Source organism: Zonotrichia albicollis, chromosome Z (genome assembly GCF_047830755.1).
Source record: "Zonotrichia albicollis isolate bZonAlb1 chromosome Z, bZonAlb1.hap1, whole genome shotgun sequence".
Classification (NCBI taxonomy): domain Eukaryota; kingdom Metazoa; phylum Chordata; class Aves; order Passeriformes; family Passerellidae; genus Zonotrichia; species Zonotrichia albicollis.
This window is the reverse complement of record NC_133860.1, coordinates 69,900,715-69,915,980: the sequence shown is the minus strand read 5'-3', so window position 1 is coordinate 69,915,980 and position 15,266 is coordinate 69,900,715. Positions and strand designations below refer to the sequence as shown.

Here is a 15,266-nt window from a genome sequence, read left to right as displayed (position 1 = left end):
ACAGCCATGGTAATGAAGTTAACAAGGTGCCAAGATCCAGCCTAGAACAAAGACACAGCAATGTGTTGTTGGGATTGGCTTTTCTGCCAGTACATGGTTCTGTGTGTTTTTAGGGGCACAGCATGGGTTGTACCTTGCAGGCAGTCCAACCTGTCCTCTGACAGCTGCACAGGGCCTGTGAGCAGCACTCTGCCAGGCACCCCCTCTTCTAACATTATCACTCTGCAGCTGATCTTAAAGGCTTGCTGGGAAGGGGTGAGCTCTAGTGGTGCCACTGGCTGTCAGAAGGTGTACCAAGGTCTTGCCTGGGCCTAGGTCAGTTCAACAGTTCTCCACTGTGTGTGTCTGCAAAGGTGGAAAAGGGTGTCAGCTCTGCCCGAGGTGCAGTGGTCATTTTTCCATCACTTTGCAGCTGCGGCTATTTGATACTCTGGTCTTTTTCTGCTGCTTTTCTCCAGTCCTTAACTCCTTATGCTTGCCTGTGCTAAATTGAGCAGTCTCTAGAGTCGTACCAGGCTAATAAATATATAACTTTTTTGTCCTGTTCCTAAGCAACATCAAACTGGGGCTGGTGGCAATAACTTGTTTGAGCTCAGGACATAGTGGGTACCTCCTTGAGGAGTTCACCATGGCCTGCCACACCAAAGGTGGGAAGCACTGGGAATTGTTGCAAAGGGCCGTGGGCTGTTGAAACCAGGGAGCTATCCCTGGAATCCATTGCTGCCTGATGAGTTTCTCTCATAGTCCTCCCAGGGTCAGTGCCCACAGGAAGGGTCATGACACACCATGGCCCAGCCACAGCATCCATTTCTATGAGGTGAGATCTGTTCCCCAGCTACATCAAATCCAACCTTAAATCTGCCACCACCTCAGCCTGTACTGGAGCAAGCAAGCCATACCTCCGATCCTTTGCTTTTATCTTGCTCCTATGACCCCTTACTTGAATTGTTCACCTCCGCCATCTGCTCCAGACAGGTCAGCTTGCTGCTGGCCACTACCTACAGTGTAGGGAGATGCCTCCTGTCCCTATCCTCAACCCATTGTCACTAGCTTAGTGTGGGCTCAGCCTCCTTTGGAGCAGCCCTGCAGAGTAGTGCTACAACTGCCCATTGTGTTTTCCTTATCAGCGGGATTAACAGATACAGTACTATTCATGGTATGTGTCCTTGCTCTCCCCCAAGTGTCTCACTCAGAGGAGCTAGAAACAAAGAAAGCTGAAATACCAGACTTCATTGTCTCCCTGAGCAAATGTCATGGCCTTATTTAAGTAGCGGGGAGATGACCCAAGCCCAGTCTAAAACTCTTCCTCCTATACCTTCTAATGCTTAGCTTCACCACTCCCTAGAGTCTGTGTATACCCCTGTTACATCCATGACAAATGCACTTCAATTCCTGTAAGCCAGGCAGATGGTGCAATCACGATAGTAGGAGCCCACCTTCCCCCATGCATTCCCTTCTAGCCCATTGCCTCAAGGTACAGCCATCACCTCAGCACTGTCAGAGAGGTACAAACACAAGGCATTCACAGAACCTGCCTGTTTACACACACTGTATAAAACCCACAGACAGCAGTGGCCACCTTGTGGTAATCTGTACGGCACAAGCTTGTGTTTGTCAGCTGCAGGTAGAAATAGAACTTTGTGCAGCTCTCATGCCTCCCTCACCTTTTCTGTCTATCAACCTGGACCGTAGGAGGAAAAACTGCATTTCAGGTGGATGTTCCTCTCCACTATCTCCTGAGGTGTTTCCAAGTTTCTCAAACTCACCTAGTTCATTCTTACCAAGGTTTTGTTACTGGGGAGGCTTCAGGGGTGGCTTTTGGTGAGGACTAGAAGCTGCCACCTCATCAGATAGACCCAGTGACAGCCAGCTCCAAAGGGGACTTAACCAATGGCCAAAGCCAAGCCCTCTGTGATATGAGTGTAAATAAAAGCTCTAAACTATAGTGGTAGCGGGAAAGGAACAAAAGCATCTGTTCCTTCATATGGGAAAAAGCATCTTGCACCTTCACCAGGTCAGACTCTCCCACCCTTCACCAAGGGCCAGGGACTAGCACAACAGAGTTAATCCAGCAAGGATTTCAACAGTATGCTCCTCAAGCCAATTCCTTTGGTGGCTGAAAGCTGCATGTCAATAGAGCACAACACAGAGGAGCTGCTATGCCAGTTGTCATTGGTAAAAAAAATATGTAATTTTTAGCTTGGTAGATCCAGCTAGTTATAATGTATAAGCAGTTAAGAAATTCAACATTGAAATTATTACCAATACTCTTACTGAAATCATTCCAGAGGGGAATTAAAGTCTTCATTCAGGTCAAGGAAAGAAGAGAAAGCAGATGGCTAGCTGTAGTTGCAGTTAGGTTGACTGCAGCAAGAGATGAGTGGTTGAGCACCTCACATGCCTGACACACAGCCCTTTCAGAACCCCTGGATGAAGATAAGGAGTGTCATTATGCCACTGCAATTTGATCAAGCACAGCTCACATGTCCACTCACTGTGACCTCTTGGCCCTTTCTTTCATGTTAGTCCTCTCTCATTAAGCTTAATTATTCCAGCTATGTGTTTTAATTGCTATACTCAAAGAAGTACTTCTCTTCCTGTTGGCCAGCCCATTATAAGCAAGCTATATAACAGACCTGAAGACAAAAACATCCTGTTTTTCTTGTTTGACAGCAGGGGACAGATCCCAGGTATTTCACAGCCAAATGACAGACTGCAGTCATTGCTTGAGGGGCAAAACTTCTTCCTGAAACCCTTATTCCCAAAAGAAACCTTTCTATGTTGTTTTTTCTCTGCCATGTACATCAAGTCTACCAAACATTCAAGTCAGTTGGCTATCTACCCACTTCCCTCTTACAGGCATCTTTGCAGATCATTGGATCAAAGCATCTAATTCTGTTCATGCAAGAAGCAGACCACAGAGTTTAATGAAGGAGTGGATGCTGTGCTACTGCCTGGTGTCACATCTTTTCATAAAAATCCTCTCTTTGAGATTTTTCTTCTTCTGGGAAGCTGAGGTCCCAGAAAGAGAATGTAAACAATAATTATCTGCTGCTGTAGAATGCAATAGGTGCATCTGTGATTGGCTCATGTTCCATGTTTACAATTAAGGGCCAATCACAGGACCAAGCTCTCTGGGACAGATTGACAGAGAGTTCTCTTGGTTTTAGATTCCTATTCTATTCTTAGCATAGCAGCTTCTGAACTTTTTTCTCTCTATTCATATTAGTATAGTCATAATGTATTACATATAATAAATTAATAAATCCAGCCTTCTGATCATGAAGCCAAGATTCTCATCCATCTCTGATGGATTCTCATCCATCTCATCAAGGGTCCCTGAGGAACCCTTGCAAAACCATGTAACCGCCTGGCACACAGCAATACTGGCCTCACATCTTCACACAGAAAAACAAATGAAAAAATGCACCTAGCTGGCTCTGTATTACTTAATACTTGTGGGAGGGCATATGCCCTAGGCTTTAGCAAGGATATTCATACCCATTCCATTTAGAACAAAACGTTTATTTGCTATACCTAGGCTTGTTAAAGACTGAAACACCCACCCTGTCCTTGCCTGCTGAAAGATTCAAGCCAGTTCCCATCCTGAACCAGGGTTCTCTCCTCCCAGGGTTCCTAGAAACCCAGGCTCCTTACATAAAACCAAAACAAAGCATAGGCTTTGCTTTCCATCATCCGTAATGGCGAGGACCAACTACAGTCACATGCTGGTATAACTTTGCATTTGAGGACTATGTGTTATTTCCTTTAAAAAGAAAGTTCACCTAACAGGGAGATCCTCACTGCATATTCCTCAAAGAGCCAAGAATTAAAGAACATCTTTCAAATTAGGCTATGCAAGTTATTTTCATCAGAGTATGCCTACATATCAGTTCTTGGGAGGGGAATATGCTGCAGCACAGGAAGCTGAACTCACTGCCCTTTTAAGAACTGCTTTGCACCCCTTGCTTCAGCACAAGAGGTATTCCAGCTATTCTGGTTTTTCCAATCACAACTTGTATTTCCAGTCACTGTCACCCAGATTGTCCAAGGCTACTGCTGAGTATAATTTTACTAAAAAACTAAACAAAGTATTAAGTTAAACTCCACACACAAGCAGCAAAGCACCACTAACTGCACTTTTCCCCTGCAACAACCTGGTCTGGGGTCTTGCCTCAGCAGAAATACTGTATGTGTTAGCACACTTCAGTATTATTTAAGGATGAAGTGGGATGCCAGGGCCTCTTATTGAACTTCATCTGGAACTTTCAGCAGGAATTTTTTTAAGCTTTCTTGTTCACAGTTACTGCCCAAAGGGACTAAGTAGGCCATGCAGAAACTGCTTCCAAAAGCAATGCTTGCTTGCAGATAGCGTGTGTTCATATAGTGCATTCTTGCTGCAGCTTCATTCTATTCTTTCCTCACAAGTCTGTTCATGGCACCCACCACTTGGGGTAGTGGTTTCCCATTTACCTTTGAACAGTTCAAACATGCAGCTGTGCTTCTCTTAGTCAAATACCCAGAACTAGATGGAAAATATTTTCCATGTTCTTCTCATTGCATAATCACAACTCAGAACTTACATCCAAAAAGAGCCTTGATGGCTCACTCACAAGTAAAGGGTGTGGCCACTTCTTGGACTAGAAAAATCTTGCTTCAAATTAGGAACTTATACATTAAGTTGTTCAAGGCGCCCAGTCCTCCAGAGCCATCAAAAAATTCATGCATACTTGTGAAGTGAGTGTAAAGCTGAGTCATGGGTGAGTTTCCTACCACAAAGACAAGAGGCTCATTCATTCCACATTGTCTGCATATGCAGCAGGAAGTCTAGGTTTTCCATGAGCAATATTCAGTGAGCAGCACAGCTCACTAAGCTGTACTCACTGGTAGCTACAGCCCTGCTCCCTTCTTCACTGAGTTTTTATACAGGACATCCAAGCCAGCACGGAAGCCATTTTGACACAGTGGAAAAAACACTGTTCCCTTGGTTACAGTGCCAAGAGTAGGTGAATGGCAGGTATAAAAAGGTTGGCAAGTCAGCATTCAGCCAGACAGCCTGATTCAAGACTGGAGTACCACAGAGACCAGTTTACTGTCCAACACAGTGTCAATTGTATTGAGAGTGCAACAGAGCAATCAAATGAAAATTACAAGAGTACATAAATCTAAAATTCTCTTGACTGTAAGATTACAAGTTTTACTTCTTCAGTCATTTGTTCCAGACTAATGCCTAGGAACAAAGCAGCCCAACTCAGACTAAACACACTTCTTTACTAATAGAACCAGAATGTACACATACAAATGGCAAGGTAAATTAAAAAGGCAAAAAGAGCAAATCCAAGTCCTACCTTGCACTTCCATGGTAGGATTGGTATAATGCTCTGGAAGGACAAGTCTTATTAGCTTTGAACTCTAAAATGCAGCTTGAAATATTTTAAAAATCTTTTAACTAAAAAGATGTAATGAAAGAAAGAAGTATCCCACCCAGTGACTACTCTCTTTTCTCCAACTCCTCTTTTGGTATTTGTAAACTAGCTTATAGCATAGTGACTGCCATCTGAGTAGGGTGGCAGCAGACTCCTCCTAAAGCAACTGTCATGGCTCCCAAGCCAACAACAGATGAGGTTGCCTTTGAGAAGTCTTTGTACACAGACAGTACTCTTTTAACACAGCAGAACCTGACACTCACCTGACATTATGAAATTACTAAGCTTTTTGTTAAACACACAACAATACCCAAAAGTGAAGAGTTTATACTTTATTTTACTCATATACATGGACCAAGAAGATAGTTTGCACCATTTAATCTAGCTAGCTTGCTTATTTTTTTTAAGTAGAAAAGTTTCAGGCTGTAATTTAGCCAAAGCAGTCACACTTCAATGTCTTCATGGCTGGAGATTAGAGTAGACTTTTAATGGTCTCTTCCAGCTTCTCTTTATTGGCCCCAGAGAACTCCTGCACCTGTAAAGAGAGATTGATTTTAGAACTGCATTCAATGCTTCTTAACATTAGTTGCATAGCATCCAGTCACATGCACACCTATTCAACTCTACTAAAAACTAAAATTTTTCCCACTCTCAAAACACAGAATATTTTGCAGATGTTAATATATTTATTTCCTACTCAGTTCAACTCACACAAAAGTTGAGACAGAAGACTATCAAACTTCACTTCCAGACTACCATTAATCCTGGGTCAGTATTATGTTAGACTCAAAAAGAGGCTTGAAGGGATTCTGAAGGTCCCCACATATCAAAGGCAGCTCAAAGTCACCTTGAGTTGCTCAGGACCCTACCAATCAAGTTCTGGCAAATGACCTACTCCTGTGCCTGGCTTCTCCTGTGAGAACTGATCTTTTTGCAACTTATAGAGCAGAAAGACAGGCAACATTCATCTGCTATCTTAAAAACTGTAGCTCTGTCCTCCTGTATCTACAGGGATGGAAGGCAGAGAGCAGACTACACTACAGGCCATGAAGCTGCTTGCTCGATACATATTGACTATCACACTGTAATCACAATTCTTCCAATGACATCACGAAATTTGCAGAAGTTCAGTCTAACAGAACTGTCAAAGGTTCATAGTGGCCCCATACTGTGGTGAAAGTCACCCTACCTGTGACACTCAGCTATCCAAGATGCAATTCCATCACCTTCAGCCATGAAACTTACACCCAGAGCACTGTTTTCCTTCAGAAAAGCCTACCTTCAGCTTGCTTAGCAAACTAAAAGCCCAAAGACAACACAATCAGCTCAGCAAGTTCATGCAGATAGCTACTCAAACTACCCTGCACAGGCAGCACACTGTGCTGTCAGAGCACAATCTGCATCCCATCTCATCCATCTCTTGCCAGAGCAGACAAGAGGTCTGCTCAGTCCTTAAACAGGGACAGGACCTTCACGTCAAAGGTTATACAGCCTCTCTGTGAAATAAACTAAACAGCTGCTTGTTGTATATAACCTCAACCACGTTAGAGACTTCTGTTTGGGCAGGATTCCATAGGCACCTATAGTCATTTTTCTCTTCAACACAAGCTGCACCCAGATAACAAACACCAGCCAAGTAAAAGGCAGGGTTCTAGGCCGATGGACAGGGTGCTAAGCAGTGTTAACACAGACATCTCACCCCACAGTCTCTCATGAAATTGTCTGTAAGATTGACCTGTAACTAACTCAGTTCCCTACCTGTGAACAACACAGTTTGCATCACCAGTTAACTGCTGGTTACATCTGCTGTGGTACTAAGATGAACTTGCTTGCTCTCAGGAGTGCCTTAATGCTAGTGGTACCATAGAGACATAATCAAGAGAAAGCAGACTAAGCAGTCCAACACTCCCAATTTTTTTTTTTTTTGCCTGCTCCAGCTCCAAGAAGGCAGAGCTTACCTTCTCTCCGTTCTTGTAGAACTGGAACGTTGGCATGCACTTCACATCACAGTGTGAAGCAACATCCTGGAAGAGACAAAAAACCATCTTCAACTGGGCATTCTTAAGTATGCTAAATTTAGAACCCACTCTAGCTGACTTCTGTTTAGGTGATGGGGTAAAGCCACTGCTGTTCAAGACAAAGCAAAAGAACTTCTGCTATTTCATCACTAGCAAAACCAGCGCAGTGTTAACATCCGCCTGAAGTAAGCCTTAAAGATCCCTTCTTCAATACTTAATTCATACAATAGCAAAAACCTTAACCTGTACTCCGTGCTTGGAAAAAGCCAGACTTCCGCATCAAAACAGATGTCTGCCTGTAAGACTCAAGAGCCCTATGGCAACTCTTGGGCTTCCATGTGATATTTTTCAAGTACCTATTAGACAATGTTGAAACTGCAATACAGCAGACATTATATTGCACTTAATTCAAGACCTAATTTCATTTTTAATGAAAGAGCAAAAAGTGCCAAGAGCAGTGGAGGGATCAGACAGATCAGTAGGTTGTGAACCATTAGGTTTAAGGAAGACTGCATCAAAGCAGCTTAAGACCTTAGACCAACACTCCCTCCCAAAATAAAGGGTCATTTCCTCCAAGTTATCCAACACATGCCATAGGACTTCAAGAGTGCTGACAACCAGCAGATAGTTTGTTCTGTTCAGGTGTTCCCTGCAAAAAAATTAATTCTTTCCAGCTAAATCCCTGTGTTTCAATTTTAACTTTAACAAAACTCTTGTTTTGTTTCAGATTTTGATTCAAAATGTGTGAAGACATTTTGAATTCTTGGCTGTCACTTGCATGGAAGTCTTTAGCTGTCCTCCTTCAGGACCATCCCAGACCTTACCTGGGCATCATCCACATCGATTTCTATGAATATCACATCACCATACTTCTCACACAAACTCTAGAAAGAAATAAAAAGAACTATGCAGTTACAGTGCCCCAGGAAAGCTTCCTGAAAAGATGCATTTGTATAAATGGAGAGGCTAGTGCTGCTTAAACTGCTAGTGAAACATGCTTTATCATCTTAAAGCAGCTATTTTACTACCAGAGCAAAAATTTTCTGTTCTGCTGCCGACTGTTTCTGGAGGAGTCTGTGGAAATACGTTCTCCCCACAAAGGCCCAATATATGCTAAGACATAGGTGGAAGGCCTTCTATTGCAGCCTTCAGCTAATCACCCAAAGGTGCTACAGCTTCTCATACCTTATCATGAGATAACATGGTCACCTAAACACAGCTGAGGAGTTACATTGAGTGTACAGAAGGTTGCAATGCAACTGGCAGGTCTCCATGTACCCAAAATGCATGTAAGCACCAGGACAAAAGCTAAACCTCATATTAGTTCCCAACTATACCAATGGTCAGTCTATTTCACTTGGTAGTCTTAAAATTGCATAAGGCAAAAGAACTTTCCTCCATGTTCAAGGAACACAAACATTTATATACAATTTAATGCAGAAATAAACCCAGAAAAACTACTTACGTGGAAAAAGGGCTTGATCATTTTGCATGGTCCACACCATGTGGCAGAGAAATCAACTACTATGAGCTTCTCACCAGCAGATTGCAGTTCTGCCTGAAATTCAACCTACAAAAAAAACCCAAAAAAACAAAAAGAACACATTGATGATTTCCCCCTCCTTTCCCAAATGATTTAAGACTAATCCCAGTGCTGGCTTGCTTTCAGACCTAACACACTAATCATTATGGCAAGTCTTAAACACTTAACTGGGTTATTTGTACCATCACTTGTGCTTCAGTATGAATCGTTTTTATTGGTGCTAGCAGCAGTCAGTGTCCTATGTCTCACCAATTAGAAAACAACCACAATGCTCAAATGCACTGAATTGTGAAACAAGCTAGAAATTCTCTACTCCTGATACTCAACTCTGACAGCTCTATGTTATCCCCAAAATATGATCCTTAGAGATTTTATAATCCATTTTCTCATTTCATCTTGGCAGTAACACTTTCATCTTCATCTGGAACAGACTTTCATCGGCAGAATTTGGAAAGGAGAGACACAAACCTTTGTACAGTCATCCATTCTGGTGACTTTTCCAATCAATGGCTAACATTAAAATGATACTGTGTGTTTTATTCTAAAGCATGTTTTTGAAAGCAACCTCATAGGATAGTTATTTTGCCAAGCGAACCCACATTTGACATCATTAGCCAAAGCAACGCTACACATACACACTACACAAGTAAACACCCAATACTTATTCTGAGTCTTCCACTCTGTGTTGCACTTAGTCACACAAATCATCTCTGGACAATATTTCTTGGAACTAAACATCCTACATGCCATACTGGTCAAAAAGTGAATGCTTTAATAGAAAGACATTAAAAGCAATAAATACTTGCATCCTAGCAAAAGGCAAACAAATATCTCAAGCAGAAACAGAAAGTGTTGCTCACCTACGTTCTGATACTGTCTATGTCAAAGAAAGTACAAGTCACTTGTAAGTAATTTTCAACTTTGTTGTCTTGGCAATCAAGCTTCAGAAGAGCTGTTGGTATAAACTTCAAAAGAGAGCTGCTTTAGTCCCTCCCAGCTTAATGGAGCAAAGCACTGGAATCCTGTCAGCAACAGCTGACTGAAAGCAGAATGGTTACTGCCAGACGTACACAGGGGTTTTGCAGTGCAGGGGTTAACTAATTCATACCTGCTTCTGCAATCAGCCACAATAAGTTGCAACTTGACTCTAGTAAGCCAAAGAATGCCACACAGTTGAGGAGCCAAAGTCAAACTGGACATGAATATATTTAACAAGGAAGCAGAGATCCTGCATGAGCATTCTTATGTATGCATAATCCTACGTGAAAGTCTTCACAGCTTCCTGTAACTTCAAATACACTCTGCATTACATCTCCCTGTTAACAGACTTCTTCCCTCCCCACATAGCTCTCTTCAGAGGCACATGGTGGTTTTTCTATCCTTGCATCTTGGACAGTCACAGTCTACTCTGCTACAAGACCAATAGTAACACTCCACACCATCTACTCTCACTCTGAAAGAGACAGGAAGGGTCAAGTTTTCCCTAGGTTCCCCTACTCCTGTACTGACATAGTATGCATTCCTGTGCCCATTCCCACCTACAATGTTTAAGTGTTTCTGCACACAGCAGTCCACACTCACTGCTCCCTCTCAGTACTTATATCATAAATTCCTAAATCAAGCTTCACTCCTTCTGGCCTTGAAATCCTGCTACTGATTTTTGGTATAGCTTCTCAGACACCTGCACTGTAAGAGCACCACTCTATTGAATCCACTTCCACAGCTGCCAGTTAGACCATCCTATTTTAACCCCTAAGTCTCCTGTCCAGCTGCATAATTACTGTATTCTGTAAAAGGAAGCCAGCTTTGGAATGTGTTCATCATATGGCCACACACCTGAGGTCTGTTATTGCAGAGAACAAAGGGAAAGTGGGACAGCATCATAATTACAGCTGGACATATATATCATTCACCACTGGTGACCTGGTCCTGACTACAAATCAGATGTTATCTGGTAAATCATCTCTACTATCAGCCAAAATTGTTGCAGGACAGTGAAATAAGATGCCGGGTCCAAAGGTGTTACCCCTGCAAGTTAAAAAATATTGAAATAGTGAGAAGTTCTGAAGGTTTTTCTAGTGAGCTTAATTTCCCTGGGGGAAGACAGTAGCAGGCACAAAAGAAAAACAAGCTGCTTGACCAGTCCAACTGACTTCACTAGTTGTCTTTAATGTTAACTGTAAAGCGACAAGCTTTTTTATGAAAAACTAAATAATCTGTTACCAGAAGGGGAACCTCCCATCACAAGACTATTTGTCATCCTTAGTTAAACAGCATTTTCTCCAGGTAGCAGCTCACTGGGGGAAACCCCAGCTAGCATGCTGGTCAATATCGGTTTGTTCTTTGTGGTGATGGTTTTTTTTTTTTGGGGGGGGGGGGGTGGGGGAGTGGGTTTGGTGGTTTGTTTGTTTTTCCCTTAAATATTTAACTACAATTTCTCTGAGCACACACAAGACCCCATTTTACTTGTATTGTGGTCCAGCAGAAAAGGGCATGCTACCTTCAACAAACACATTGGTAGCAGGCATCTGTTCCCAAGGGCCAAGTAAGAAGCTCTAACAATGAAAGCCTCTAGTGGCTCAGAGGTTCCCAGCGCCAGGTAAGGCTCCAAAAAGGAGGCTGCTGGCCTCCTTCAGATGGTGCTGAAAGGAGGAGTCTGCTGCCCCCAGCAACAGATAATACATGTCCACACTATCTGGCTTATTTGATTAATGCTTGGTTGTAAACATTATTTTCAATACATATCAAGTCACCCTTGAACTGCCCAATCATCGGCTGACTGCTAATGGTTACTATGTAATTTAGTGAGGCTTTTAAATGCAGAAGCTAGCATAAACAAAGCAAAGGTTCAACTGCCTGAACTCCCTAGCACAGGCCACTTCTAAAATTATCACTTATAGCAAAAGCTGTAATTTTTCATAATTTTCTTTAACTTAAATAACAAGAGAGGCAGCTAGGATGAAGAGGAAAGCTTTGGCACACCAGCTTTTTAAGTTTATACACTCCATTAGCTTTGACTATAAAAGGCAGTATGTCCCATGGTCAAACCCTCTTACAAGTTACACTAGTCACTCATCTCAGGGCCACTAAAAAACGACCAATACAGCTTCTTCTATAGTGCTACAGCAGCTACTACAGAGGGATCAGTCAAGCACCCTGAAAGCAGACATTCTTCAGAAGCTAGTCTGCTTCTGAAGAGGTGTGCAGGGAAAAGGGCCACCTCTATCTAGCTCTCACTCACAGAAGTGCAGACAGTGCAAGAATGGGTTTTCCCCTTTGTATTCGAGAAGAATACAAACCTGTTTTACTGAAAACCAGAATTAATCCAGAAATCCCAGCTGCCCTGTGCTTGAATACTCTGGGTGTCACTGATGTTAAAATGCTGTTGTCAGCATGACTGTTGAGTTCACACTGTCCATGAATGCGTAACCAAAGTTCACTTTAACTACAACAGACTATTAAACAAGGCTCATAGCTAGGACAATAGTGGAAGCCTAGCTAACTTAGAGCAGAGCCAGATTTGACTTGCCATGTTTAACCTGTTCCTGTGTGTAACAAAAACCTCGACCCTTACACCAAAAGTTTGCCCCTTCTGTGCCACCATAAACAGAGATGGGGGAAGAGATACAAGGCAGAAAAGCAATTCCAGGTTGTTCTGGAATTCACACACCATTCTCTCTCCAGGACCTGAATGGTAAGGCGTTTCGTTCCTTTTAAGGAGCTTCCGGCATTCACCGGTTTTTGAGCTGTGGTTACAAGTGTTAGTTTGTATATTTATGTATCAGATCCCAACACTTTTGCGGTCCAGTGGGAGAGGTCTGACATGCCTTTCATTTTTAAAGTGAACCGACTGTAGAAGAGCACAGCCTAGAAAACAAACTTGGATGCGTGAGAGACTGGAAAGACAGAGGTCTCGAAACAATTTGAGGTGCAGATGTGTGGGGAAGGGGCAGGTCAGGCCTGGCTCTGGCGAGGCAGCGCACTGCCCACAGCCCCCATCCCTAGAGCCCGTATCCCGGACGCACGGCGTCCGCCTGTCATGGGCACACTGGAGGCAAGCGGTATTTAAGGCCAAACGTGCTGCTAGCATGTCTTGACCCTTCCTCCTCTTGGAATTTCTATCAGCTGAACACCGCTGGGACCCAGCAGTTAGTAGCTATATGTGCCCTTTCTAATGCCTTTTCTTTCTTTTTCCTCTTCTAATTCTCTCCTCACAGAATTTTTAAGTAACTTGAAATCAAACATATTTAGAGTTTGCTAAGTTGAAGAGGCCAAGTTAATGCTTTGAGAAGTGTTTTATGTTGACTGAATGTTGCACTAAACCTTTTGCCAAAGTTACCTGATTCTCTAAAGCTGCCAGTAAAGTCTTTTTTTTTGTTTTGACCTGTTGAGAATATCTTTGACGGTATTTCTCCTGTGTCTAACTTAGAGTACAAGAACAACTCTAAGCCCTGTTGAAGACCTTGTTGAGCAACTTTTTGGGGCCTTGCAGGATGCTAACACACCATCACTTGCAGATGCCTCAAAATGAGATCAAACTGATACTTGCACCAAATTTCAAGTTCAAAAAGGTGGGACAAGACCAACAGGATTTTTCCTGAAATGAAGAGCTTGCTAAGTTTGCATGGAGAATATTTTTAGAGACTTGGGTTCCTAAGTTACAGCTAACAAAACTCTATTGTTGTCTATCAACCACATCAGCTGCTGTGCACAAGACCACATGCAATTTCATCACCAGCAGGGTATTCTCCATGTGTCGGTCTAGGCTTTATTACTATTTTGTGTCTCAGAGCCACAGATGTGTTTGCATTCACAGAACTATCCAAACAGTGATGTGCCGGATTAGGGTTGTGAATATGTCAGACAGCAGCATAACATCTTATGCCAGAAACTCCTGCTGTTTAAATATGGGGAATGGGCTCTAGCAGCTCCTTTCAAGTCAAGAATGGATGAACTTTTCCATTATGTCCTGCTCCGAAATGCAACAGAACTTAGGCCAAACACTACGAAAGCCGCCTGGGCCCCTACACACCAGCAGTACATAAGGCAAATCAGGACTAGGAAATTAAGGTACTGAATCACAAAATCAGTTAGGTTGGAAAAGACCTGGGAAATCATCGAGCTGCTCCAAGCTGCGACCCGACACCACACTGTCACGCACACCACAGCACTCAGTGCCACCCCAGTTCTTTAAACACCGGCGAGGACGGTGACTCAACCATCTCTCCCTGTGAAGCCCATTCCAACAGCTAATCACCTTGTCTTTTCAGAAATTCCTTCTAATGTCCAACCTAAATCTCCCCTGACGCAGCTTGAGACTGCGTCCTCTCCTCCTGCCGCTCTAGTACGCCGCGGTCCGCTTGAGAAACGAAACGTTTTCCTTAAGACTTTAAAGGGCGATGAGCAACAGCCCGTCATAACGTGAAATTGCATCACCCCCCTGCTCATGCCGACTTCCCGAAGCCTCAGGTCGCGCAGTTTTTTGTTCCCCTCCTCCGCTCTGGCCGAGCCCTCCGCGCGGCTTTCCCCGTTCGCGCCGCATGGGCGAAGCAGGCTCCGCCTGCCCGGGCAGCACACGGGCTCTCACCCGCCATCTCCTGCAGGCCACGGCCTCCCGAGAGCCCGGGGCAGCCCGAGCACTGATCCCCGCCTGCCTCGCTGCCCCCGGCAGCGCTCCCTCGCTGTTCGCTCGCCCGCCGGGGAGGGATGCTCGTCCCGCCGTCCGCCCCTCGCACGGCGAAAGGACATGGCCGCCCCGCCCATCGGACTCACCAGGTTGCCCACGGTCTTCACCATAGCGGCGACGGCTGGGAAAGTAGGGTCGGTGGCGTAAAGGTAAGGAACCAAGGGCTTCGCTCCCGCACTCGGCTCGGATTCCTCCCTTGCCTCCCGCCGTCCCAGCGCGTCTCCCGCGCCGCCCCGGCCGCCCTTTTATGGCCAGCGCCGCGGCGCGCCACGCATGCGCGGGGCCCGACCCGCCTCCTGCCGCTCCCCGCGCGCCCCCGCCCACGGCGCTGCTGGGGCTCGGGGTCGCCGGGGGCCCCGCTGAGGGGAGCGAGGGGAGGCGGCGCGGCCGAGTCCGGTTGCGCCCGCAGCCCCGGCCGGGCGGGGAGAGTGCGTCCCTGCCGGCTGCCAGGGGGAACCGGCAGCAGCAGCGGAAGAAAGGAAAGCCCAGGAAGGTTGGAAAAGTGCTGTGTAACGATGAGCAGGAAGTGCTCGGCCCCACTCCCCCCCCGCGTCCCCCCGCGGAGCGGCCCTGCCTGACGCGGCGTTTTGCTC

At 44.7% G+C, this 15,266-nt stretch overlaps 1 protein-coding gene across 1 annotated transcript; it reads right to left on the bottom strand.

The window, feature by feature from the left end:
- Positions 1–5,743: 5,743 nt before the first annotated feature.
- LOC102069912 (thioredoxin) lies at positions 5,744–14,958 on the bottom strand. The gene is made up of 5 exons (XM_005494635.4): positions 14,760–14,958; positions 8,910–9,014; positions 8,269–8,328; positions 7,385–7,450; positions 5,744–5,961 (listed from the first exon to the last, which is right to left on the bottom strand). Exons 1-5 carry the CDS (start codon positions 14,781–14,783, stop codon positions 5,899–5,901), a joined length of 318 nt encoding a protein of 105 aa, XP_005494692.1. The 5' UTR covers positions 14,784–14,958; the 3' UTR covers positions 5,744–5,898.
- Positions 14,959–15,266: the final 308 nt, after the last annotated feature.